Source organism: Saccoglossus kowalevskii, chromosome 3 (genome assembly GCF_978046115.1).
Source record: "Saccoglossus kowalevskii chromosome 3, keSacKowa6.1, whole genome shotgun sequence".
Classification (NCBI taxonomy): Eukaryota; Metazoa; Hemichordata; class Enteropneusta; family Harrimaniidae; genus Saccoglossus; species Saccoglossus kowalevskii.
The window spans coordinates 43,326,615-43,351,596 of NC_140643.1; the positions used below are offsets into that span (position 1 = coordinate 43,326,615).

Below are 24,982 nucleotides of genomic sequence, written 5' to 3' on the forward strand. Positions count from 1 at the left end.
TCTTGACGCCTTTCAGGTGTGCAAGTCTTGATGCCGTTCAGGTCTGCACATCTTGATGCCGTTCAGGTGTGTACATTTTGACGCCGTTCAGGTGTGCACATCTTTACGCCTTTCAGGTATGCACATCTTGACGCCTTTCAGGTGTGTGAGTCTTGACTCCATTCAGGTGTGTGAGTCTTGACACCGTTCAGGTGTGTGCGTCTTGACGCAGTTCAGGTGTGTGCGTCTTGACACCATTCAGGTGTGCGCGTCTTGACACCGTTTAGGAGTGCGCGTCTTTACACCATACAGGTATGCATGTCTTGATACCGTTCAGGTGTGCACCCCTTGACACCGTCCAGGTGTGCACGTCTTGACCCCATTCAGGTGTGCACATCTTTACGCCTTTCAGGTGTGCACGTCTTGATGCCATTCAGGTGTGCATGTCTTGAGGCTGTTCAGGTGTGCACGTCTTGACGCCGTTCAGGTGTGCACGTCTTGACGTCGTTCAGGTTTGCACGTCTTGACGCCGTTCAGGTTTGCATGTCTTGACGCCATTCAGGTGTGCACGTCTTGACGCCATTCAGGTGTGCACGTCTTGACCCCATTCAGGTGTGCACGTCTTGCTGCCATTCAGGTGTGTACGTCTTGCTGCCATTCAGGTGTGCACGTCTTGACCTCATTCAGGTGTGCACGTCTTGACCTCATTCAGGTGTGCACGTCTTGACCTCATTCAGGTGTGCACGTCTTGACTCCATTCAGGTGTGCTCGTCTTGACAATATTCAGGTGTGCGCGTCTTTCCACTGTTCAGGTGTGTGCGTCTTGACACCGTTCAGGTGTGTGAGTCTTGACACCGTTCAGGTGTGTGCGTCTTGACACAGTTGAGGTCTGTATGTCTTGACGCAGTTCAGGTGTGCACGTCTTGACCCCATTCAGGTGTGCACGTCTTTACCCCATTCAGGTGTGCACGCCTTGACACCGTCCAGGTGTGCACGCCTTGACACCGTCCAGGTGTGCACGTCTTGACCCCATTCAGGTGTGCACATCTTTACGCCTTTCAGGTGTGCACGTCTTGATGCCATTCAGGTGTGCATGTCTTGAGGCTGTTCAGGTGTGCACGTCTTGACGCCGTTCAGGTGTGCACGTCTTGACGCCGTTCAGGTTTGCACGTCTTGACGCCGTTCAGGTTTGCATGTCTTGACGCCATTCAGGTGTGCACTTCTTGACGCCGTTCAGGTTTGCACGTCTTGACACCGTTCAGGAGTGCGCGTCTTGACACCGTACAGGTATGCACGTCTTGATGCCATTCAGGTGTATACTTCTTTATGTCCTTCAGGTGTGTGCGTCTTGACACCGTTCAGGTGTGCAAGTCTTGATGCTGTTCAGGTTTGCACATCTTGACGCCTTTCAGGTGTGCAAGTCTTGACACCATTCAAGTCTGCACATCTTGATGCCGTTCAGGTGTGTACATTTTGACGCCGTTCATGTGTGCATGTCTTGATGCCATTCAGGTGTGCACGTCTTGATGCCATTCAGGTGTGCACGTCTTGATGCCATTCAGGTGTGCACGTCTTGCTGCCATTCAGGTTTGCACGTCTTGCTGCCATTCAGGTTTGCACGTCTTGCTGCCATTCAGGTTTGCACGTCTTGCTGCTATTCAGGTGTGCACGTCTTGACCCCATTCAGGTGTGCGTGTCTTTACACTGTTCAGGTGTGTGCGTCTTGACACCGTTCAGGTGTGTGAGTCTTGACACCGTTCAGGTGTGTGAGTCTTGACACCGTTCAGGTGTGTGAGTCTTGACACCGTTCAGGTGTGTGAGTCTTGACACCGTTCAGGTGTGTGCGTCTTGACACCGTTCAGGTCTGCACGTCTTGACGCAGTTCAAGTGTGCACGTCTTGACGCAGTTCAAGTGTGCACGTCTTGACCCCATTCAGGTGTGCACGTCTTGATGCCATTCAGGTGTGCACGTCTTGATGCCATTCAGGTGTGCACGTCTTGATGCCATTCAGGTGTGCACGTCTTGATGCCATTCAGGTGTGCACGTCTTGACGCTATTCAGGTGTGCACGTCTTGACACTGTTCAGGTTTGCGCATCTTGAAACCGTTCAGGTGTGCACGTCTTGACGCCATTCAGGTGTGCACGTCTTGATGCCATTCAGGTGTGTGCGTCTTGACGCCATTCAGGTGTGCACGTCTTGACGCCATTCAGGTGTGCACGTCTTGATGCCATTCAGGTGTGCACGTCTTGATGCCATTCAGGTGTGTGCGTCTTGACGCCATTCAGGTGTGCATGTCTTGATACCGTTCAGGTGTGCACGCCTTGACACCGTACAGGTATGCACGTCTTGATGCCATTCAGGTGTATACTTCTTTATGTCCTTCAGGTGTGTGCGTCTTGACACCGTTCAGGTGTGCAAGTCTTGATGCTGTTCAGGTTTGCACATCTTGACGCCTTTCAGGTGTGCAAGTCTTGATGCCGTTCAGGTCTGCACATCTTGATGCCGTTCAGGTGTGTACATTTTGACGCCGTTCAGGTGTGCACATCTTTACGCCTTTCAGGTATGCACATCTTGACGCCTTTCAGGTGTGTGAGTCTTGACTCCATTCAGGTGTGTGAGTCTTGACACCGTTCAGGTGTGTGCGTCTTGACGCAGTTCAGGTGTGTGCGTCTTGACACCATTCAGGTGTGCGCGTCTTGACACCGTTTAGGAGTGCGCGTCTTTACACCATACAGGTATGCATGTCTTGATACCGTTCAGGTGTGCACCCCTTGACACCGTCCAGGTGTGCACGTCTTGACCCCATTCAGGTGTGCACATCTTTACGCCTTTCAGGTGTGCACGTCTTGATGCCATTCAGGTGTGCATGTCTTGAGGCTGTTCAGGTGTGCACGTCTTGACGCCGTTCAGGTGTGCACGTCTTGACGCCGTTCAGGTTTGCACGTCTTGACGCCGTTCAGGTTTGCATGTCTTGACGCCATTCAGGTGTGCACGTCTTGACGCCATTCAGGTGTGCACGTCTTGACCCCATTCAGGTGTGCACGTCTTGCTGCCATTCAGGTGTGTACGTCTTGCTGCCATTCAGGTGTGCACGTCTTGACCTCATTCAGGTGTGCACGTCTTGACCTCATTCAGGTGTGCACGTCTTGACCTCATTCAGGTGTGCATGTCCTGACTCCATTCAGGTGTGCTCGTCTTGACAATATTCAGGTGTGCGCGTCTTTCCACTGTTCAGGTGTGTGCGTCTTGACACCGTTCAGGTGTGTGAGTCTTGACACCGTTCAGGTGTGTGCGTCTTGACACAGTTGAGGTCTGTATGTCTTGACGCAGTACAGGTGTGCACGTCTTGACCCCATTCAGGTGTGCACGTCTTTACCCCATTCAGGTGTGCATGTCTTGATACCGTTCAGGTGTGCACGCCTTGACACCGTCCAGGTGTGCACGTCTTGACCCCATTCAGGTGTGCACATCTTTACGCCTTTCAGGTGTGCACGTCTTGATGCCATTCAGGTTTGCACATCTTGACGCCTTTCAGGTGTGCAAGTCTTGACACCATTCAAGTCTGCACATCTTGATGCCGTTCAGGTGTGTACATTTTGACGCCGTTCATGTGTGCATGTCTTGATGCCATTCAGGTGTGCACGTCTTGATGCCATTCAGGTGTGCACGTCTTGATGCCATTCAGGTGTGCACGTCTTGCTGCCATTCAGGTTTGCACGTCTTGCTGCCATTCAGGTTTGCACGTCTTGCTGCCATTCAGGTTTGCACGTCTTGCTGCTATTCAGGTGTGCACGTCTTGACCCCATTCAGGTGTGCGTGTCTTTACACTGTTCAGGTGTGTGCGTCTTGACACCGTTCAGGTGTGTGAGTCTTGACACCGTTCAGGTGTGTGAGTCTTGACACCGTTCAGGTGTGTGAGTCTTGACACCGTTCAGGTGTGTGCGTCTTGACACCGTTCAGGTCTGCACGTCTTGACGCAGTTCAAGTGTGCACGTCTTGACGCAGTTCAAGTGTGCACGTCTTGACCCCATTCAGGTGTGCACGTCTTGATGCCATTCAGGTGTGCACGTCTTGATGCCATTCAGGTGTGCACGTCTTGATGCCATTCAGGTGTGCACGTCTTGATGCCATTCAGGTGTGCACGTCTTGACGCTATTCAGGTGTGCACGTCTTGACACCGTTCAGGTGTGGGCATCTTGACGCAGTTCAGGTGTGCACGTCTTACTCCATTCAGGTGTGCACGTCTTGATGCCATTCAGGTGTGCACGTCTTGACACCGTTCAGGTGTGCACGTCTTGACACTGTTCAGGTTTGCGCATCTTGAAACCGTTCAGGTGTGCACGTCTTGACGCCATTCAGGTGTGCACGTCTTGATGCCATTCAGGTGTGTGCGTCTTGACGCCATTCAGGTGTGCACGTCTTGACGCCATTCAGGTGTGCACGTCTTGATGCCATTCAGGTGTGTGCGTCTTGACGCCATTCAGGTGTGCATGTCTTGATACCGTTCAGGTGTGCACGCCTTGACACCGTACAGGTATGCACGTCTTGATGCCATTCAGGTGTATACTTCTTTATGTCCTTCAGGTGTGTGCGTCTTGACACCGTTCAGGTGTGCAAGTCTTGATGCTGTTCAGGTTTGCACATCTTGACGCCTTTCAGGTGTGCAAGTCTTGATGCCGTTCAGGTCTGCACATCTTGATGCCGTTCAGGTGTGTACATTTTGACGCCGTTCAGGTGTGCACATCTTTACGCCTTTCAGGTATGCACATCTTGACGCCTTTCAGGTGTGTGAGTCTTGACTCCATTCAGGTGTGTGCGTCTTGACACCGTTCAGGTGTGTGAGTCTTGACACCGTTCAGGTGTGTGAGTCTTGACACCGTTCAGGTGTGTGAGTCTTGACACCGTTCAGGTGTGTGCGTCTTGACACCGTTCAGGTCTGCACGTCTTGACGCAGTTCAAGTGTGCACGTCTTGACGCAGTTCAAGTGTGCACGTCTTGACCCCATTCAGGTGTGCACGTCTTGATGCCATTCAGGTGTGCACGTCTTGATGCCATTCAGGTGTGCACGTCTTGATGCCATTCAGGTGTGCACGTCTTGATGCCATTCAGGTGTGCACGTCTTGACGCTATTCAGGTGTGCACGTCTTGACACCGTTCAGGTGTGGGCATCTTGACGCAGTTCAGGTGTGCACGTCTTACTCCATTCAGGTGTGCACGTCTTGATGCCATTCAGGTGTGCACGTCTTGACACCGTTCAGGTGTGCACGTCTTGACACTGTTCAGGTTTGCGCATCTTGAAACCGTTCAGGTGTGCACGTCTTGACGCCATTCAGGTGTGCACGTCTTGATGCCATTCAGGTGTGTGCGTCTTGACGCCATTCAGGTGTGCACGTCTTGACGCCATTCAGGTGTGCACGTCTTGATGCCATTCAGGTGTGTGCGTCTTGACGCCATTCAGGTGTGCATGTCTTGATACCGTTCAGGTGTGCACGCCTTGACACCGTACAGGTATGCACGTCTTGATGCCATTCAGGTGTATACTTCTTTATGTCCTTCAGGTGTGTGCGTCTTGACACCGTTCAGGTGTGCAAGTCTTGATGCTGTTCAGGTTTGCACATCTTGACGCCTTTCAGGTGTGCAAGTCTTGATGCCGTTCAGGTCTGCACATCTTGATGCCGTTCAGGTGTGTACATTTTGACGCCGTTCAGGTGTGCACATCTTTACGCCTTTCAGGTATGCACATCTTGACGCCTTTCAGGTGTGTGAGTCTTGACTCCATTCAGGTGTGTGAGTCTTGACACCGTTCAGGTGTGTGCGTCTTGACGCAGTTCAGGTGTGTGCGTCTTGACACCATTCAGGTGTGCGCGTCTTGACACCGTTTAGGAGTGCGCGTCTTTACACCATACAGGTATGCATGTCTTGATACCGTTCAGGTGTGCACCCCTTGACACCGTCCAGGTGTGCACGTCTTGACCCCATTCAGGTGTGCACATCTTTACGCCTTTCAGGTGTGCACGTCTTGATGCCATTCAGGTGTGCATGTCTTGAGGCTGTTCAGGTGTGCACGTCTTGACGCCGTTCAGGTGTGCACGTCTTGACGCCGTTCAGGTTTGCACGTCTTGACGCCGTTCAGGTTTGCATGTCTTGACGCCATTCAGGTGTGCACGTCTTGACGCCATTCAGGTGTGCACGTCTTGACCCCATTCAGGTGTGCACGTCTTGCTGCCATTCAGGTGTGTACGTCTTGCTGCCATTCAGGTGTGCACGTCTTGACCTCATTCAGGTGTGCACGTCTTGACCTCATTCAGGTGTGCACGTCTTGACCTCATTCAGGTGTGCACGTCTTGACCTCATTCAGGTGTGCATGTCTTGACTCCATTCAGGTGTGCTCGTCTTGACAATATTCAGGTGTGCGCGTCTTTCCACTGTTCAGGTGTGTGCGTCTTGACACCGTTCAGGTGTGTGAGTCTTGACACCGTTCAGGTGTGTGCGTCTTGACACAGTTGAGGTCTGTATGTCTTGACGCAGTTCAGGTGTGCACGTCTTGACCCCATTCAGGTGTGCACGTCTTTACCCCATTCAGGTGTGCATGTCTTGATACCGTTCAGGTGTGCACGCCTTGACACCGTCCAGGTGTGCACGTCTTGACCCCATTCAGGTGTGCACATCTTTACGCCTTTCAGGTGTGCACGTCTTGATGCCATTCAGGTGTGCATGTCTTGAGGCTGTTCAGGTGTGCACGTCTTGACGCCGTTCAGGTGTGCACGTCTTGACGCCGTTCATGTTTGCACGTCTTGACGCCGTTCAGGTTTGCACGTCTCGACGCCATTCAGGTGTGCACTTCTTGACGCCGTTCAGGTTTGCACGTCTTGACACCGTTCAGGAGTGCGCGTCTTGACACCGTACAGGTATGCACGTCTTGATGCCATTCAGGTGTATACTTCTTTATGTCCTTCAGGTGTGTGCGTCTTGACACCGTTCAGGTGTGCAAGTCTTGATGCTGTTCAGGTTTGCACATCTTGACGCCTTTCAGGTGTGCAAGTCTTGACACCATTCAAGTCTGCACATCTTGATGCCGTTCAGGTGTGTACATTTTGACGCCGTTCATGTGTGCATGTCTTGATGCCATTCAGGTGTGCACGTCTTGATGCCATTCAGGTGTGCACGTCTTGATGCCATTCAGGTGTGCACGTCTTGCTGCCATTCAGGTTTGCACGTCTTGCTGCCATTCAGGTTTGCACGTCTTGCTGCTATTCAGGTGTGCACGTCTTGACCCCATTCAGGTGTGCGTGTCTTTACACTGTTCAGGTGTGTGCGTCTTGACACCGTTCAGGTGTGTGAGTCTTGACACCGTTCAGGTGTGTGAGTCTTGACACCGTTCAGGTGTGTGAGTCTTGACACCGTTCAGGTGTGTGCGTCTTGACACCGTTCAGGTCTGCACGTCTTGACGCAGTTCAAGTGTGCACGTCTTGACGCAGTTCAAGTGTGCACGTCTTGACCCCATTCAGGTGTGCACGTCTTGATGCCATTCAGGTGTGCACGTCTTGATGCCATTCAGGTGTGCACGTCTTGATGCCATTCAGGTGTGCACGTCTTGATGCCATTCAGGTGTGCACGTCTTGACGCTATTCAGGTGTGCACGTCTTGACACCGTTCAGGTGTGGGCATCTTGACGCAGTTCAGGTGTGCACGTCTTACTCCATTCAGGTGTGCACGTCTTGATGCCATTCAGGTGTGCACGTCTTGACACCGTTCAGGTGTGCACGTCTTGACACTGTTCAGGTTTGCGCATCTTGAAACCGTTCAGGTGTGCACGTCTTGACGCCATTCAGGTGTGCACGTCTTGATGCCATTCAGGTGTGTGCGTCTTGACGCCATTCAGGTGTGCACGTCTTGACGCCATTCAGGTGTGCACGTCTTGATGCCATTCAGGTGTGTGCGTCTTGACGCCATTCAGGTGTGCATGTCTTGATACCGTTCAGGTGTGCACGCCTTGACGCCGTCCAGGTGTGCACGTCTTGACCCCATTCAGGTGTGCACATCTTTACGCCTTTCAGGTGTGCACGTCTTGATGCCATTCAGGTGTGCATGTCTTGAGGCTGTTCAGGTGTGCACGTCTTGACGCCGTTCAGGTGTGCACGTCTTGACGCCGTTCAGGTTTGCACGTCTTGACGCCGTTCAGGTTTGCATGTCTTGACGCCATTCAGGTGTGCACTTCTTGACGCCGTTCAGGTTTGCACGTCTTGACGCCATTCAGGTGTGCGCGTCTTGACACCGTTCAGGAGTGCGCGTCTTGACACCGTACAGGTATGCACGTCTTGATGCCATTCAGGTGTATACTTCTTTATGTCCTTCAGGTGTGTGCGTCTTGACACCGTTCAGGTGTGCAAGTCTTGATGCTGTTCAGGTTTGCACATCTTGACGCCTTTCAGGTGTGCAAGTCTTGATGCCGTTCAGGTCTGCACATCTTGATGCCGTTCAGGTGTGTACATTTTGACGCCGTTCAGGTGTGCACATCTTTACGCCTTTCAGGTATGCACATCTTGACGCCTTTCAGGTGTGTGAGTCTTGACTCCATTCAGGTGTGTGAGTCTTGACACCGTTCAGGTGTGTGCGTCTTGACGCAGTTCAGGTGTGTGCGTCTTGACACCATTCAGGTGTGCGCGTCTTGACACCGTTTAGGAGTGCGCGTCTTTACACCATACAGGTATGCATGTCTTGATACCGTTCAGGTGTGCACCCCTTGACACCGTCCAGGTGTGCACGTCTTGACCCCATTCAGGTGTGCACATCTTTACGCCTTTCAGGTGTGCACGTCTTGATGCCATTCAGGTGTGCATGTCTTGAGGCTGTTCAGGTGTGCACGTCTTGACGCCGTTCAGGTGTGCACGTCTTGACGCCGTTCAGGTTTGCACGTCTTGACGCCGTTCAGGTTTGCATGTCTTGACGCCATTCAGGTGTGCACGTCTTGACCCCATTCAGGTGTGCACGTCTTGCTGCCATTCAGGTGTGTACGTCTTGCTGCCATTCAGGTGTGCACGTCTTGACCTCATTCAGGTGTGCACGTCTTGACCTCATTCAGGTGTGCACGTCTTGACCTCATTCAGGTGTGCACGTCTTGACTCCATTCAGGTGTGCTCGTCTTGACAATATTCAGGTGTGCGCGTCTTTCCACTGTTCAGGTGTGTGCGTCTTGACACCGTTCAGGTGTGTGAGTCTTGACACCGTTCAGGTGTGTGAGTCTTGACACCGTTCAGGTGTGTGCGTCTTGACACAGTTGAGGTCTGTATGTCTTGACGCAGTTCAGGTGTGCACGTCTTGACCCCATTCAGGTGTGCACGTCTTTACCCCATTCAGGTGTGTGAGTCTTGACACCGTTCAGGTGTGTGCGTCTTGACACCGTTCAGGTCTGTACGTCTTTACCCCATTCAGGTGTGTGCGTCTTGACGCAGTTCAGGTGTGCATCTTGACACCATTCAGGTGTGCGCGTCTTAACACCGTTCAGGTGTGTGCGTCTTGACGCAGTTCAGGTTTGCACGTCTTGACGCAGTTCAGGTGTGCACGTCTTGAGTTCAGGTGTGTGTCTTGACACCGTTCAGATGTGTGCGTCTTGATGCAGTTCTGGTGTGTGCGTCTTGACTCCATTCAGGTGTGGACGTCTTGACGCTATTCAGGTGTGCACGTCTTGACACAGTTCAGGTGTGCACGTCTTACTCCATTCAGGTGTGTGCGTCTTGACACCATTCAGGTGTGCACGTCTTGACGCCGTTCAGGTGTGCACGTCTTGACGCCGTTCAGGTGTGCACGCCTTGACACCGTCCAGGTGTGCACGTCTTGACCCCATTCAGGTGTGCACGTCTTGATGCCATTCAGGTGTGCACGTCTTGATGCCATTCAGGTGTGCACGTCTTGATGCCATTCAGGTATGCGCGTCTTGATGCCATTCAGGTGTGTGCGTCTTGACTCCATTCAGGTGTGCACGTCTTGACGCTATTCAGGTGTGCACGTCTTGACAACGTTCAGGTGTGCACGTCTTGACACCGTTCAGGTGTGCACGTCTTGACACCTTTCAGGTGTGCGCGTCTTGACACCGTTCAGGTGTGCGCGTCTTGATGCCATTCAGGTGTGCCCGTCTTGATGCCATTCAGGTGTGCACGTCTTGATGCCATTCAGGTGTGTGCGTCTTGACATCATTCAGGTGTGCACGTCTTGACACCATTCAGGTGTGCACGTCTTGACGCCGTTCAGGTGTGCACGCCTTGACACCATCCAGGTGTGCACGTCTTGACCCCATTCAGGTGTGCACGTCTTGATGCCATTCAGGTGTATACTTCTTTATGTCCTTCAGGTGTGTGCGTCTTGACACCGTTCAGGTGTGCAAGTCTTGATGCTGTTCAGGTTTGCACATCTTGACGCCTTTCAGGTGTGCAAGTCTTGATGCCGTTCAGGTCTGCACATCTTGATGCCGTTCAGGTGTGTACATTTTGACGCCGTTCAGGTGTGCACATCTTTACGCCTTTCAGGTATGCACATCTTGACGCCTTTCAGGTGTGTGAGTCTTGACTCCATTCAGGTGTGTGAGTCTTGACACCGTTCAGGTGTGTGCGTCTTGACGCAGTTCAGGTGTGTGCGTCTTGACACCATTCAGGTGTGCGCGTCTTGACACCGTTTAGGAGTGCGCGTCTTTACACCATACAGGTATGCATGTCTTGATACCGTTCAGGTGTGCACCCCTTGACACCGTCCAGGTGTGCACGTCTTGACCCCATTCAGGTGTGCACATCTTTACGCCTTTCAGGTGTGCACGTCTTGATGCCATTCAGGTGTGCATGTCTTGAGGCTGTTCAGGTGTGCACGTCTTGACGCCGTTCAGGTGTGCACGTCTTGACGCCGTTCAGGTTTGCACGTCTTGACGCCGTTCAGGTTTGCATGTCTTGACGCCATTCAGGTGTGCACGTCTTGACGCCATTCAGGTGTGCACGTCTTGACCCCATTCAGGTGTGCACGTCTTGCTGCCATTCAGGTGTGTACGTCTTGCTGCCATTCAGGTGTGCACGTCTTGACCTCATTCAGGTGTGCACGTCTTGACCTCATTCAGGTGTGCACGTCTTGACCTCATTCAGGTGTGCACGTCTTGACCTCATTCAGGTGTGCATGTCTTGACTCCATTCAGGTGTGCTCGTCTTGACAATATTCAGGTGTGCGCGTCTTTCCACTGTTCAGGTGTGTGCGTCTTGACACCGTTCAGGTGTGTGAGTCTTGACACCGTTCAGGTGTGTGCGTCTTGACACAGTTGAGGTCTGTATGTCTTGACGCAGTTCAGGTGTGCACGTCTTGACCCCATTCAGGTGTGCACGTCTTTACCCCATTCAGGTGTGCATGTCTTGATACCGTTCAGGTGTGCACGCCTTGACACCGTCCAGGTGTGCACGTCTTGACCCCATTCAGGTGTGCACATCTTTACGCCTTTCAGGTGTGCACGTCTTGATGCCATTCAGGTGTGCATGTCTTGAGGCTGTTCAGGTGTGCACGTCTTGACGCCGTTCAGGTGTGCACGTCTTGACGCCGTTCATGTTTGCACGTCTTGACGCCGTTCAGGTTTGCACGTCTCGACGCCATTCAGGTGTGCACTTCTTGACGCCGTTCAGGTTTGCACGTCTTGACACCGTTCAGGAGTGCGCGTCTTGACACCGTACAGGTATGCACGTCTTGATGCCATTCAGGTGTATACTTCTTTATGTCCTTCAGGTGTGTGCGTCTTGACACCGTTCAGGTGTGCAAGTCTTGATGCTGTTCAGGTTTGCACATCTTGACGCCTTTCAGGTGTGCAAGTCTTGACACCATTCAAGTCTGCACATCTTGATGCCGTTCAGGTGTGTACATTTTGACGCCGTTCATGTGTGCATGTCTTGATGCCATTCAGGTGTGCACGTCTTGATGCCATTCAGGTGTGCACGTCTTGATGCCATTCAGGTGTGCACGTCTTGCTGCCATTCAGGTTTGCACGTCTTGCTGCCATTCAGGTTTGCACGTCTTGCTGCTATTCAGGTGTGCACGTCTTGACCCCATTCAGGTGTGCGTGTCTTTACACTGTTCAGGTGTGTGCGTCTTGACACCGTTCAGGTGTGTGAGTCTTGACACCGTTCAGGTGTGTGAGTCTTGACACCGTTCAGGTGTGTGAGTCTTGACACCGTTCAGGTGTGTGCGTCTTGACACCGTTCAGGTCTGCACGTCTTGACGCAGTTCAAGTGTGCACGTCTTGACGCAGTTCAAGTGTGCACGTCTTGACCCCATTCAGGTGTGCACGTCTTGATGCCATTCAGGTGTGCACGTCTTGATGCCATTCAGGTGTGCACGTCTTGATGCCATTCAGGTGTGCACGTCTTGATGCCATTCAGGTGTGCACGTCTTGACGCTATTCAGGTGTGCACGTCTTGACACCGTTCAGGTGTGGGCATCTTGACGCAGTTCAGGTGTGCACGTCTTACTCCATTCAGGTGTGCACGTCTTGATGCCATTCAGGTGTGCACGTCTTGACACCGTTCAGGTGTGCACGTCTTGACACTGTTCAGGTTTGCGCATCTTGAAACCGTTCAGGTGTGCACGTCTTGACGCCATTCAGGTGTGCACGTCTTGATGCCATTCAGGTGTGTGCGTCTTGACGCCATTCAGGTGTGCACGTCTTGACGCCATTCAGGTGTGCACGTCTTGATGCCATTCAGGTGTGTGCGTCTTGACGCCATTCAGGTGTGCATGTCTTGATACCGTTCAGGTGTGCACGCCTTGACGCCGTCCAGGTGTGCACGTCTTGACCCCATTCAGGTGTGCACATCTTTACGCCTTTCAGGTGTGCACGTCTTGATGCCATTCAGGTGTGCATGTCTTGAGGCTGTTCAGGTGTGCACGTCTTGACGCCGTTCAGGTGTGCACGTCTTGACGCCGTTCAGGTTTGCACGTCTTGACGCCGTTCAGGTTTGCATGTCTTGACGCCATTCAGGTGTGCACTTCTTGACGCCGTTCAGGTTTGCACGTCTTGACGCCATTCAGGTGTGCGCGTCTTGACACCGTTCAGGAGTGCGCGTCTTGACACCGTACAGGTATGCACGTCTTGATGCCATTCAGGTGTATACTTCTTTATGTCCTTCAGGTGTGTGCGTCTTGACACCGTTCAGGTGTGCAAGTCTTGATGCTGTTCAGGTTTGCACATCTTGACGCCTTTCAGGTGTGCAAGTCTTGATGCCGTTCAGGTCTGCACATCTTGATGCCGTTCAGGTGTGTACATTTTGACGCCGTTCAGGTGTGCACATCTTTACGCCTTTCAGGTATGCACATCTTGACGCCTTTCAGGTGTGTGAGTCTTGACTCCATTCAGGTGTGTGAGTCTTGACACCGTTCAGGTGTGTGCGTCTTGACGCAGTTCAGGTGTGTGCGTCTTGACACCATTCAGGTGTGCGCGTCTTGACACCGTTTAGGAGTGCGCGTCTTTACACCATACAGGTATGCATGTCTTGATACCGTTCAGGTGTGCACCCCTTGACACCGTCCAGGTGTGCACGTCTTGACCCCATTCAGGTGTGCACATCTTTACGCCTTTCAGGTGTGCACGTCTTGATGCCATTCAGGTGTGCATGTCTTGAGGCTGTTCAGGTGTGCACGTCTTGACGCCGTTCAGGTGTGCACGTCTTGACGCCGTTCAGGTTTGCACGTCTTGACGCCGTTCAGGTTTGCATGTCTTGACGCCATTCAGGTGTGCACGTCTTGACCCCATTCAGGTGTGCACGTCTTGCTGCCATTCAGGTGTGTACGTCTTGCTGCCATTCAGGTGTGCACGTCTTGACCTCATTCAGGTGTGCACGTCTTGACCTCATTCAGGTGTGCACGTCTTGACCTCATTCAGGTGTGCACGTCTTGACTCCATTCAGGTGTGCTCGTCTTGACAATATTCAGGTGTGCGCGTCTTTCCACTGTTCAGGTGTGTGCGTCTTGACACCGTTCAGGTGTGTGAGTCTTGACACCGTTCAGGTGTGTGAGTCTTGACACCGTTCAGGTGTGTGCGTCTTGACACAGTTGAGGTCTGTATGTCTTGACGCAGTTCAGGTGTGCACGTCTTGACCCCATTCAGGTGTGCACGTCTTTACCCCATTCAGGTGTGTGAGTCTTGACACCGTTCAGGTGTGTGCGTCTTGACACCGTTCAGGTCTGTACGTCTTTACCCCATTCAGGTGTGTGCGTCTTGACGCAGTTCAGGTGTGCATCTTGACACCATTCAGGTGTGCGCGTCTTAACACCGTTCAGGTGTGTGCGTCTTGACGCAGTTCAGGTTTGCACGTCTTGACGCAGTTCAGGTGTGCACGTCTTGAGTTCAGGTGTGTGTCTTGACACCGTTCAGATGTGTGCGTCTTGATGCAGTTCTGGTGTGTGCGTCTTGACTCCATTCAGGTGTGGACGTCTTGACGCTATTCAGGTGTGCACGTCTTGACACAGTTCAGGTGTGCACGTCTTACTCCATTCAGGTGTGTGCGTCTTGACACCATTCAGGTGTGCACGTCTTGACGCCGTTCAGGTGTGCACGTCTTGACGCCGTTCAGGTGTGCACGCCTTGACACCGTCCAGGTGTGCACGTCTTGACCCCATTCAGGTGTGCACGTCTTGATGCCATTCAGGTGTGCACGTCTTGATGCCATTCAGGTGTGCACGTCTTGATGCCATTCAGGTATGCGCGTCTTGATGCCATTCAGGTGTGTGCGTCTTGACTCCATTCAGGTGTGCACGTCTTGACGCTATTCAGGTGTGCACGTCTTGACAACGTTCAGGTGTGCACGTCTTGACACCGTTCAGGTGTGCACGTCTTGACACCTTTCAGGTGTGCGCGTCTTGACACCGTTCAGGTGTGCGCGTCTTGATGCCATTCAGGTGTGCCCGTCTTGATGCCATTCAGGTGTGCACGTCTTGATGCCATTCAGGTGTGTGCGTCTTGACATCATTCAGGTGTGCACGTCTTGACACCATTCAGGTGTGCACGTCTTGACGCCGTTCAGGTGTGCACGCCTTGACACCATCCAGGTGTGCACGTCTTGACCCCATTCAGGTGTGCACGTCTTGATGCCATTCAGGTGTGCACGTCTTGATGCCATTCAGGTGTGCACGTCTTGATGCCATTCAGGTGTGCGCGTCTTGATGCCATTCAGAGTGTGCACGTCTTGACGCCATTCAGGTGTGCACGTCTTGATGCCACTCAGGTGTGCACATCTTTACGCCTTTCAGGTGTGCATGTCTTGACACCATTCAGGTGTGCATGTCTTGAGGCTGTTCAGGTGTGCACGTCTTGATGCCGTTCAGGTGTGCACGTCTTGACGCCGTTCAGGTTTACACCTCTTGACGCCGTTCAGGTTTGCACGTCTTGACGCCATTCAGGTGTGCACTTCTTGACGCCATTCAGGTGTGCGCGTCTTGATGCCATTCAGGTGTGTACTTCTTTATGTCCTTCAGGTGTGTGCGTCTTTATGTCCTTCAGGTGTGTGCGTCTTGACACCGTTCAGGTGTGCAAGTCTTGATGCTGTTCAGGTTTGCACATCTTGACGCCTTTCAGGTGTGCAAGTCTTGACACCATTCAAGTCTGCACATCTTGATGCCGTTCAGGTGTGTACATTTTGACGCCGTTCATGTGTGCATGTCTTGATGCCATTCAGGTGTGCACGTCTTGATGCCATTCAGGTGTGCACGTCTTGATGCCATTCAGGTGTGCACGTCTTGCTGCCATTCAGGTTTGCACGTCTTGCTGCCATTCAGGTTTGCACGTCTTGACCCCATTCAGGTGTGCGTGTCTTTACACTGTTCAGGTGTGTGCGTCTTGACACCGTTCAGGTGTGTGAGTCTTGACACCGTTCAGGTGTGTGAGTCTTGACACCGTTCAGGTGTGTGAGTCTTGACACCGTTCAGGTGTGTGCGTCTTGACACCGTTCAGGTCTGCACGTCTTGACGCAGTTCAAGTGTGCACGTCTTGACGCAGTTCAAGTGTGCACGTCTTGACCCCATTCAGGTGTGCACGTCTTGATGCCATTCAGGTGTGCACGTCTTGATGCCATTCAGGTGTGCACGTCTTGATGCCATTCAGGTGTGTGCGTCTTGACGCAGTTCAGGTGTGCACGTCTTGACCCCATTCAGGTGTGCACGTCTTGCTGCCATTCAGGTGTGCACGTCTTGACAATATTCAGGTGTGCACGTCTTGACCTCATTCAGGTGTGCACGTCTTGACTCCATTCAGGTGTACTCGTCTTGACCCCATTCAGGTGTGCGTGTCTTTACACTGTTCAGGTGTGTGCGTCTTTACACTGTTCAGGTGTGTGCGTCTTGACACTGTTCAGGTGTGTGCGTCTTGACACCGTTCAGGTGTGTGAGTCTTGACGCAGTTCAGGTGTGCATCTTGACACCATTCAGGTGTGCGCGTCTTAACACCGTTCAGGTGTGTGCGTCTTGACGCAGTTCAGGTGTGTGCGTCTTGACGTAGTTCAGGTGTGCACGTCTTGACACAGTTCAGGTGTGCACGTCTTGACGCAGTTCAGGTGTGCACGTCTTGACGCAGTTCTGGTGTGTGCGTCTTGACTCCATTCAGGTGTGCACGTCTTGACGCCATTCAGGTGTGCACGTCTTGACCCTATTCAGGTGTGCACGTCTTGACACCGTTCAGGTGTGTGCGTCTTGACGCAGTTCAGGTGTGCACGTCTTACTCCATTCAGGTGTGCGCGTCTTGAAACCGTTCAGGTGTGCGCGTCTTGATGCCATTCAGGTGTGCACGTCTTGACGCCATTCAGGTGTGCACGTCTTGATGCCATTCAGGTGTGTGCATCTTGACGCCATTCAGGTGTGCACGTCTTGACGCCGTTCAGGTGTGCACGCCTTGACACCGTCCAGGTGTGCACGCCTTGACACTGTCCAGGTGTGCACGTCTTGACACTGTCCAGGTGTGCACGCCTTGACACCGTCCAGGTGTGCACGCTTTGACCCCATTCAGGTGTGCACGTCTTGATGCCATTCAGGTGTGCACGTCTTGATGCCATTCAGGTGTGCACGTCTTGATGCCATTCAGGTGTGTGTGGGTTGACGCAGTTGAGGTGTGCGCTTCTTGACGCCATTCAGGTGTGCACGTCTTAACGCCACTCAGGTGTGCATGTCTTGAGGATGTTCAGGTGTGCACGTTTTGATGCTGTTCAGGTGTGCACGTCTTGACGCCGTTCAGGTGTGCACGTCTTGACACCGTTCAGGTTTGCACGTCTTGACGCCGTTCAGGTTTGCACGTCTTGACGCCGTTCAGGTTTGCACGTCTTGATGCCATTCAGGTGTGTACTTCTTGACGCCGTTCAGGTTTGCACGTCTTGACGCCGTTCAGGTTTGCACGTCTTGACGCCATTCAGGTGTGCGCGTCTTGACACCATACAGGTATGCACGTCTTGATGCCATTCAGGTGTGTACTTCTTTATGTCTTTCAGGTGTGTGCGTCTTGACACAGTTTAGGTGTGCAAGTCTTGATGCTGTTCAGGTTTGCACATCTTGACGCCTTTCAGGTGTGCAAGTCTTGATGCCATTCAGGTGTGCACGTCTTGATGCCATTCAGGTGTGCACGTCTTGCTGCCATTCAGGTTTGCACGTCTTGCTGCCATTCAGGTTTGCACGTCTTGACGCTGTTCAGGTGTGCACGTCTTGACCCCATTCAGGTGTGCGCGTCTTTACACTGTTCAGGTGTGTGCGTCTTGACACCGTTCAGGTGTGTGAGTCTTGACACCGTTCAGGTGTGTGAGTTTTGACACCGTTCAGGTGTGTGCGTCTTGACACCATTCACGTGTGCACGTCTTGACGCAGTTCAGGTGTGCACGTCTTGACCCCATTCAGGTGTGCACGTCTTGATGCCATTCAGGTGTGTGCGTCTTGACGCAGTTCAGGTGTGCACGTCTTGACCCCATTCAGGTGTGCACGTCTTGCTGCCATTCAGGTGTGCACGTCTTGCTGCCATTCAGGTGTGCACGTCTTGACAATATTCAGGTGTGCACGTCTTGACCTCATTCAGTTCAGGTGTGCACGTCTTGACTCCATTCAGGTGTGCTCGTCTTGACAATATTCAGGTGTGAGCGTCTTTACACCGTTCAGGTGTGTGAGTCTTGACACCGTTCAGGTGTGTGCGTCTTGACACCTTTCAGGTCTGTACGTCTTGAAGCAGTTCAGGTGTGCACGTCTTGACCCCATTCAGGTGTGCACGTCTTTACCCCATTCAGGTGTGTGCGTCTTTGACGCAGTTCAGGTGTGCATCTTGACACCATTCAGGTGTGCGCGTCTTGACGCAGTTCTGGTGTGTGCGTCTTGACTCCATTCAGGTGTGTGCGTCTTGACGCAGTTCAGGTGTGCACGTCTTACTCCATTCAGGTGTGCACGTCTTGATGCCATTCAGGTGTGCACGTCTTGACACCGTTCAGGTGTGCACGTCTTGACACCGTTCAGGTGTGCGCGTCTTGAAACCGTTCAGGTGTGCGCATCTTGAAGCCATTCAGGTGTGCACGTCTTGACGCCATTCTGGTGTGCACGTCTTGATGCCATTCAGCTGTGTGTGTCTTGACGCCGTTCAGGTGTGCACGCCTTGACACCGTCCAGGTGTGCACGTCTTGACCCCATTCAGGTGTGCACGTCTTGACCCCATTCAGGTGTGCACGTCTTGATGCCATTCAGGTGTGCACGTCTTGATGCCATTCAGGTGTGTGTGTCTTGACGCAGTTCAGGTGTGCGCGTCTTGATGCCATTCAGGTGTGTGCGTCTTGATGCCATTCAGGTGTGCGCGTCTTGATGCCATTCAGGTGTGTGAGTCTTGACTCCGTTCAGGTGTGTGCGTCTTGACGCAGTTCAGGTGTGTGCGTCTTGACACCATTCAGGTGTGCACGTCTTGACTCCATTCAGGTGTGCTCGTCTTGACGCAGTTCAGGTGTGCATGTCTTGACCCCATTTAGGTGTGCGTGTCTTGACACCGTTCAGGTGTGCGCGTCTTGACACCATTCAGGTGTGCGCGTCTTGACACAGTTCAGGTGTGCACGTCTTGACGCAGTTCAGGTGTGCACGTCTTGACGCAGTTCAGTTGTGCACGTCTTGATGCCATTCAGGTGTGCACGTCTTGATGCCATTCAGGTGTGCACTTCTTGCTGCCATTCAGGTTTGCACGTCTTGACGCCGTTCAGGTGTGTGCGTCTTGACCCCATTCAGGTGTGTGCGTCTTGACGCCATTCAAGTATGCACGTCTTGACAATATTCAGGTGTGCACGTCTTTACACTGCTCAGGTGTGTGCGTCTTTACACTGTTCAGGTGTGTGCGTCTTTACACCGTTCAGGTGTGTGCGTCTTGACACCGTTCTGGTCTGCACGTCTTGACCCCATTCAGGTGTGCACGTCTTGATGCCATTCAAGTGTGTGCGTCTTGACACAGTTCAGGTGTGCACGTCTTGACGCAGTTCAGGTGTGCACGTGTTTACCCCATTCAGGTGTGCACGTCTTGACACCATTCAGGTGTGCACGTCTTGACACCATTCAGGTGTGCACGTCTTTACCCCATTCCGGTGTGCACGTCTTTACCCCATTCCGGTGTGCACGTCTTGACGCAGTTCAGGTGTGCACGTCTTGATTCCATTCATGTGTGGACGTCTTGACACCATTCAGGTGTGGACGTCTTGACACCATTCAGGTGTGGACGTCTTGACACCGTTCAGGTGTGTGCGTCTTGACACAGTTCAGGTGTGCACGTCTTGATGCTATTCAGGTGTGCACGTCTTGATGCCATTCAGGTGTATGCGTCTTGATGCCATTCAGGTGTATGCGTCTTGATGCCATTCAGGTGTGCACGTCTTGATGCCATTCAGGTGTGCACGTCTTGATGCCATTCAGGTGTGCACGTCTTGATGCCATTCAGGTGTGCACGTCTTGACGCCATTCAGGTGTGCACGTCTTGATGCCATTCAGGTGTGCACGTCTTGACACCGTTAAGGTGTGTGCGTCTTGACGCAGTTCAGGTGTGCGTGTCTTGACTCCATTCAGGTGTGCACGTCTTGATGCCATTCTGGTGTTTGTGTCTTGACACCATTCAGGTGTGCACGTCTTGATACCATTCAGGTGTGTGCGTATTGATGCCATTCAGGTGTGCACGTCTTGATGCCATTCAGGTGTGCTTGTCTTGATGCCATTCAGGTGTGCACATCTTGATGCCATTCAGGTGTGCACGTCTTGACGCCATTCAGGTGTGCACGTCTTGATGCCATTCAGGTGTGCACGTCTTGATGCCATTCAGGTGTGCACGTCTTGACTCCATTCAGGTGTGCACGTCTTGATGCCATTCAGGTGTGCACGTCTTGATGCCATTCAGGTGTGTGCGTCTTGACGCAGTTCAGGTGTGCGCGTCTTGACGCCATTCAGGTGTGCACGTCTTGATGCCATTCAGGTTTGTGTGTCTTGACACCATTCAGGTGTGCACGTCTTGATGCCATTCAGGTGTGCACGTCTTGCTGCCATTCAGGTGTGCACGTCTTGATGCCATTCAGGTGTGCACGTCTTGATGCCATTCAGGTGTGCACGTCTTGACTCCATTCAGGTGTGCACGTCTTGATGCCATTCAGGTGTGCACGTCTTGACGCCATTCAGGTGTACACGTCTTGACACCGTTCAGGTGTGTGCGTCTTGACGCAGTTCAGGTGTGCGCGTCTTGACTCCATTCAGGTGTGCACGTCTTGATGCCATTCTGGTGTGTGTGTCTTGACACCATTCAGGTGTGCACGTCTTGATGCCATTCAGGTGTGTGCGTCTTGATGCCATTCAGGTGTGCACGTCTTGATGCCATTCATGTGTGTGCGTCTTGACTCCATTCAGATGTGCACTTGATATGGATAATTATTGTGCAAGCCATGTCAAAATACATCGTATATCATGGTTTTTTCATGTTTAGAAGTAAGCCGAAACATGAATACCATGCAGTATGGGTAAATCCTCCTGCCAGCTGAAATCGTCAACAAATTTTGTTATATTCTCATAAGCCTACTGTGTTGACATTTATCAAACTGCAAATAATGTCTTCAAATAAACTAATACTGCGTGGTCACATCTATCAGATTTTTTCTTCTTATTTTTTCAGTTCTGTCTAAAGAAGATGACATTGTTATTGATTCTAGAGTGTACGCTTACGCCCTTGGTTTGTCCCAGTCTTATGAACTTCTCCACTGCAAGAAAATTTGAACATTTGAACGAATGAAGATACAGTTTTTATTTCATTTGAGATTCTTATTTACTCGCTGAATTATTTTTACATTGATTTTGGCTCATCTATTTTATTCTTTATTCTTTTACTAATGTTATTATTAGATATAGTATGTAATTACCCTTTCCCCATGGCTACTACTTGAGGTTTAAAGCAGCAGACATTCAAATTCTTTATAGACCATATATACAAAAATGTAACCATATCAAACACAATTTGACACGATGACTGAGAACCATATCAAACAGATTGTGGCATGACTAGGGACCATATGAAAAACGATGTAGAACGATGACTGTGGAACATATGAAAAATGATGTAGAACGATGACTGGGGACCATATGAAAAACGATTTAGAATGATGACTGGGGACCATATGGAAAATGATGTAGAACGATGACTGGGGAACATATGAAAAATGATGTAGCATGATGACTGGTATGTTATAAACCGCCACTATCAAAACAAAAGCTTGTCATGACTTAAACTTTACATTATAACTCAGTAATGTAAACCTCGACTCGCAAGTAAATTCATGTCAACAAAAAGCCCCCAAATTTGTTCAATTCTGATGGTGGTGATTTATAACAACAATATTGAACCTCTCACAGTGTCCTGTTGGATTCAAAGAAGGTTCTAAACACAATAATGTGTTCAGTGAAACCCTCCTCATCTAATATGATGCTTTGGGTGTTATAATTTAAATATATCTTGAAATACAATGATGCAAAATCAGAAAATTATTTTTAAAATTTTCAAAAATGAATGTCATCATCACTTTGCTTTTTTAAACACTATATAATAGTTGTGTTGCAATGTGATTTGTACCAGCAGACATTGGTTGGTAAGATTGGTAAATATCATCTGTATACAGCAGTTCATTGTGTTGATGTTTTATGCATTCAGACACATGCATGTTCGCTGTTGACTTTGTTGAGTTATCACACGAGTGATTGTCCATCTCCATTGTCCGCATTAACTTCTTAGCTCTGCTGTCCTTGTAGATTATAGAATGGAGCTGTTCATATTGGCAATTATCAGTCGGTGCCAGTCAACAATTGCATTATTTTTGTGAATAATTTTGAGGAAGTTTTTTGTAGGTTATATACACATTTTGTCTTATGTGCATTGTTCGAGCTACCACAATGTCCTTGTAGGACAGTAGAGCTATTTTGGTCGTCAAGTTGCTTGTTACTTTTTCGATCACTTCTTGAAAACAACAAGCCTGGTTGATTTGCTACTTGGTGTATATGTACCTTGGATAGACCTATTACATTTGTTCATTTCATGATATCTTCAATTTTTTAATTGCAATGTGTATTGCTAACAGTGGACCTATCTCAGTCAAGAGGCTGCTTGTTTTTTTTTTTCCTGTTTTCTAAATAGCTGAATAATTTGCTTGAGGCAATTTTCCAATCTTAGTTATATGCTAATATCTGAGATGAGTGAGCGAAAAACCTTTACCTAATTTTGTTCTTGTTTTTATTCTTTCAGCAACCATTGAGCTAAATTTGGCTTACTTGGTATGTTTTATCACATGTTGTAAAATGTACCTTTGAAAAATAAATACAGCACACATCTTGAAAAATAGTAAAGTTTACCAGCAGAATTCTCCAGTTGTACAAAATCTAGATATTTGTAGAAATTGTGTAGTGCTGTCAGTTTGTCAGAATTTATCGTAAAATTTTGATGGCAATGACAAAACTTCAGCTTCTTTAAAGGGTGGCAGTCGTCGTGCCGCGTTTTGTTCGATATGGGACTCATAGTGACGTATACAACGCATGTAAAATACATTGTTTATTTACATGAAATTCGAACACGCGCTGCGCGACGACCACCGCGTTTTAACTTTGTTAGCACAAAATAGCTTTTGGTGCATAATCCACGTTTCTATGGAGACAACTCTGGCTACCCTGGTTTATCTTGTATATCTGTAATAATTATCTCCATGCTATGTAATGTAAAATCTTTATTAGAAACTGCGGTTTTTATTAAAATGGTACAATGCAACAATTTTGGTTTTCAATTGTTCACAAAGAATTAGTGCAGCTTTTATTAGATGTGGATTCTAATACAGATTTTAAAAATCCTGACAATCTGATTGGTCCATGCAAGGAGATTAAACTTTTGACTTTGTGGCTCAGAGTCGCAACATGTACCAATATTTTAAGGTATTGATAGTTTTCCACTAAAATTTATGAATTATTAAAAATTATGTTAATTCAAATATTTCTTGTTCCAAATGTCAGTTAAAATGTGCATCCTTGTTAGACTTGGTTAAAAACTGGGATGGTTTTCATCTAAAACATTGTTGCATTTGACAACATTAAAGCCTCCTTGGCTAGTTTAGTAAATGTATATGTGTCTTTTGGACCAGATATATCTAGAAGAGAGAATCGTGCATTTTTATGGTGGCTCTTAGAACCACATTTATGCATATTAATTGATTGACACAAATTTCAGTTCATAATTCCTTATGTTAATATATTCCCCATGGTAGTATGTAAAATCATCAAAGTATTCTGAATTATTTTAATTTAATTACTATTTAAATGCTTTACCAAGTGCAATGACACAGACATGTACCTCAAGTTGCTTTGTTTTCATTTGTGGTCTTTTTCTTTAGGATGTTGGTAAAATTTGGCTGGGAGCCATTGCTCGAAACGTCTAGCTATTTTTAATAGTTATTTAGGACTACGATTACCAAATATTATCTTCAATATGTCATTTATAAAGACTTGTTTGATAACTCTATGATTTAAATACTCTTATCACAAGTCAACAAGGTTTAGTTGTTTGTGAGCAAACATGTCAAACATGTACAGAAATGAGCGGAACAGGATATAGGCGAATAACATTCTTGAGGATTTGAGTGAGTGAATGGATGGCGAGTTGACAAATTGGATGCAATTACAACCAGTATATTTGACTGGAAGTGGTGAGTACTTGTGTGATAGCCATGATTAGATAAGTTTTCAACACATGCAAAGAAGATGTTAATCCTTAAGCTGGTAAAAAGATTATCATTGCGTTCAGAGACAAGACCGTAACTGGATCCACTTGGTTCACACCCTTAGCAGACTACTGCAGATGTTGTGCGCAGATTGTTATTTCCATATAACATGTGGTGTATGCGTTGTGCATCATAAAACCATCTAGTGGCAGTCATGAGATAGGATAGTTAATAGTCTGTAGTTTCAAAGGCCACACCCCCCTCCCAAATGGGGAAAAAGGTGAATGTTATAGGTGTGGTAATCATGAATTTGATGAATCTTGTCCACCTTGGCGGAGGGAAGGGGGTACATGCAACAAGTGTGGAGGACAGGGACACTTTGCAAAGATGTCACAGACGTAGTGCACATGTCAAGATAGGATGAGGTAACAAAAATAACATACATCACGTAGAGACTGAACATTAGACTGACACTGATGCATTTATGATGAGACAGTACAATTTCCTAAAACACTGGTGAAAGTAAGAGGAATAGAAATAAAGATGGTGGTTGACTTTGGAAGCGACAGTAGAGAACTGTGGGGGGAAATTGAAAAGGCAAAAGATAATGTGTGAATCATGGAAGAGCACAAAGAAACTATTCCCATACTTGTCAAGAGAGTCGCAAGTCACAGGATGTTTAGTGCCAAAATTGTAGGTGAGAGAATTAAGCCAAAGAGATTTAAATTAATAATTTTATCATGCACTGAATATATAGGACATGCAGCATAGTAT

General features: G+C 49.6%; 1 protein-coding gene across 2 annotated transcripts in view; it reads left to right on the plus strand.

Moving 5' to 3' along the window:
- LOC100371378 (ADP-sugar pyrophosphatase-like) overlaps positions 1-21,382 on the plus strand; it is a 48,331-nt gene extending 26,949 nt beyond the window's left edge. For both annotated transcript variants that reach the window (XM_002739902.4, XM_078013617.2), the window contains exon 8: positions 21,133-21,382. In XM_002739902.4, the coding sequence (XP_002739948.1) occupies positions 21,133-21,233 (101 nt within the window). In that variant the 3' untranslated portion in view covers positions 21,234-21,382. The remainder of the gene's footprint in view (positions 1-21,132) is intronic.
- The last annotated feature ends 3,600 nt before the right edge of the window (positions 21,383-24,982 follow it).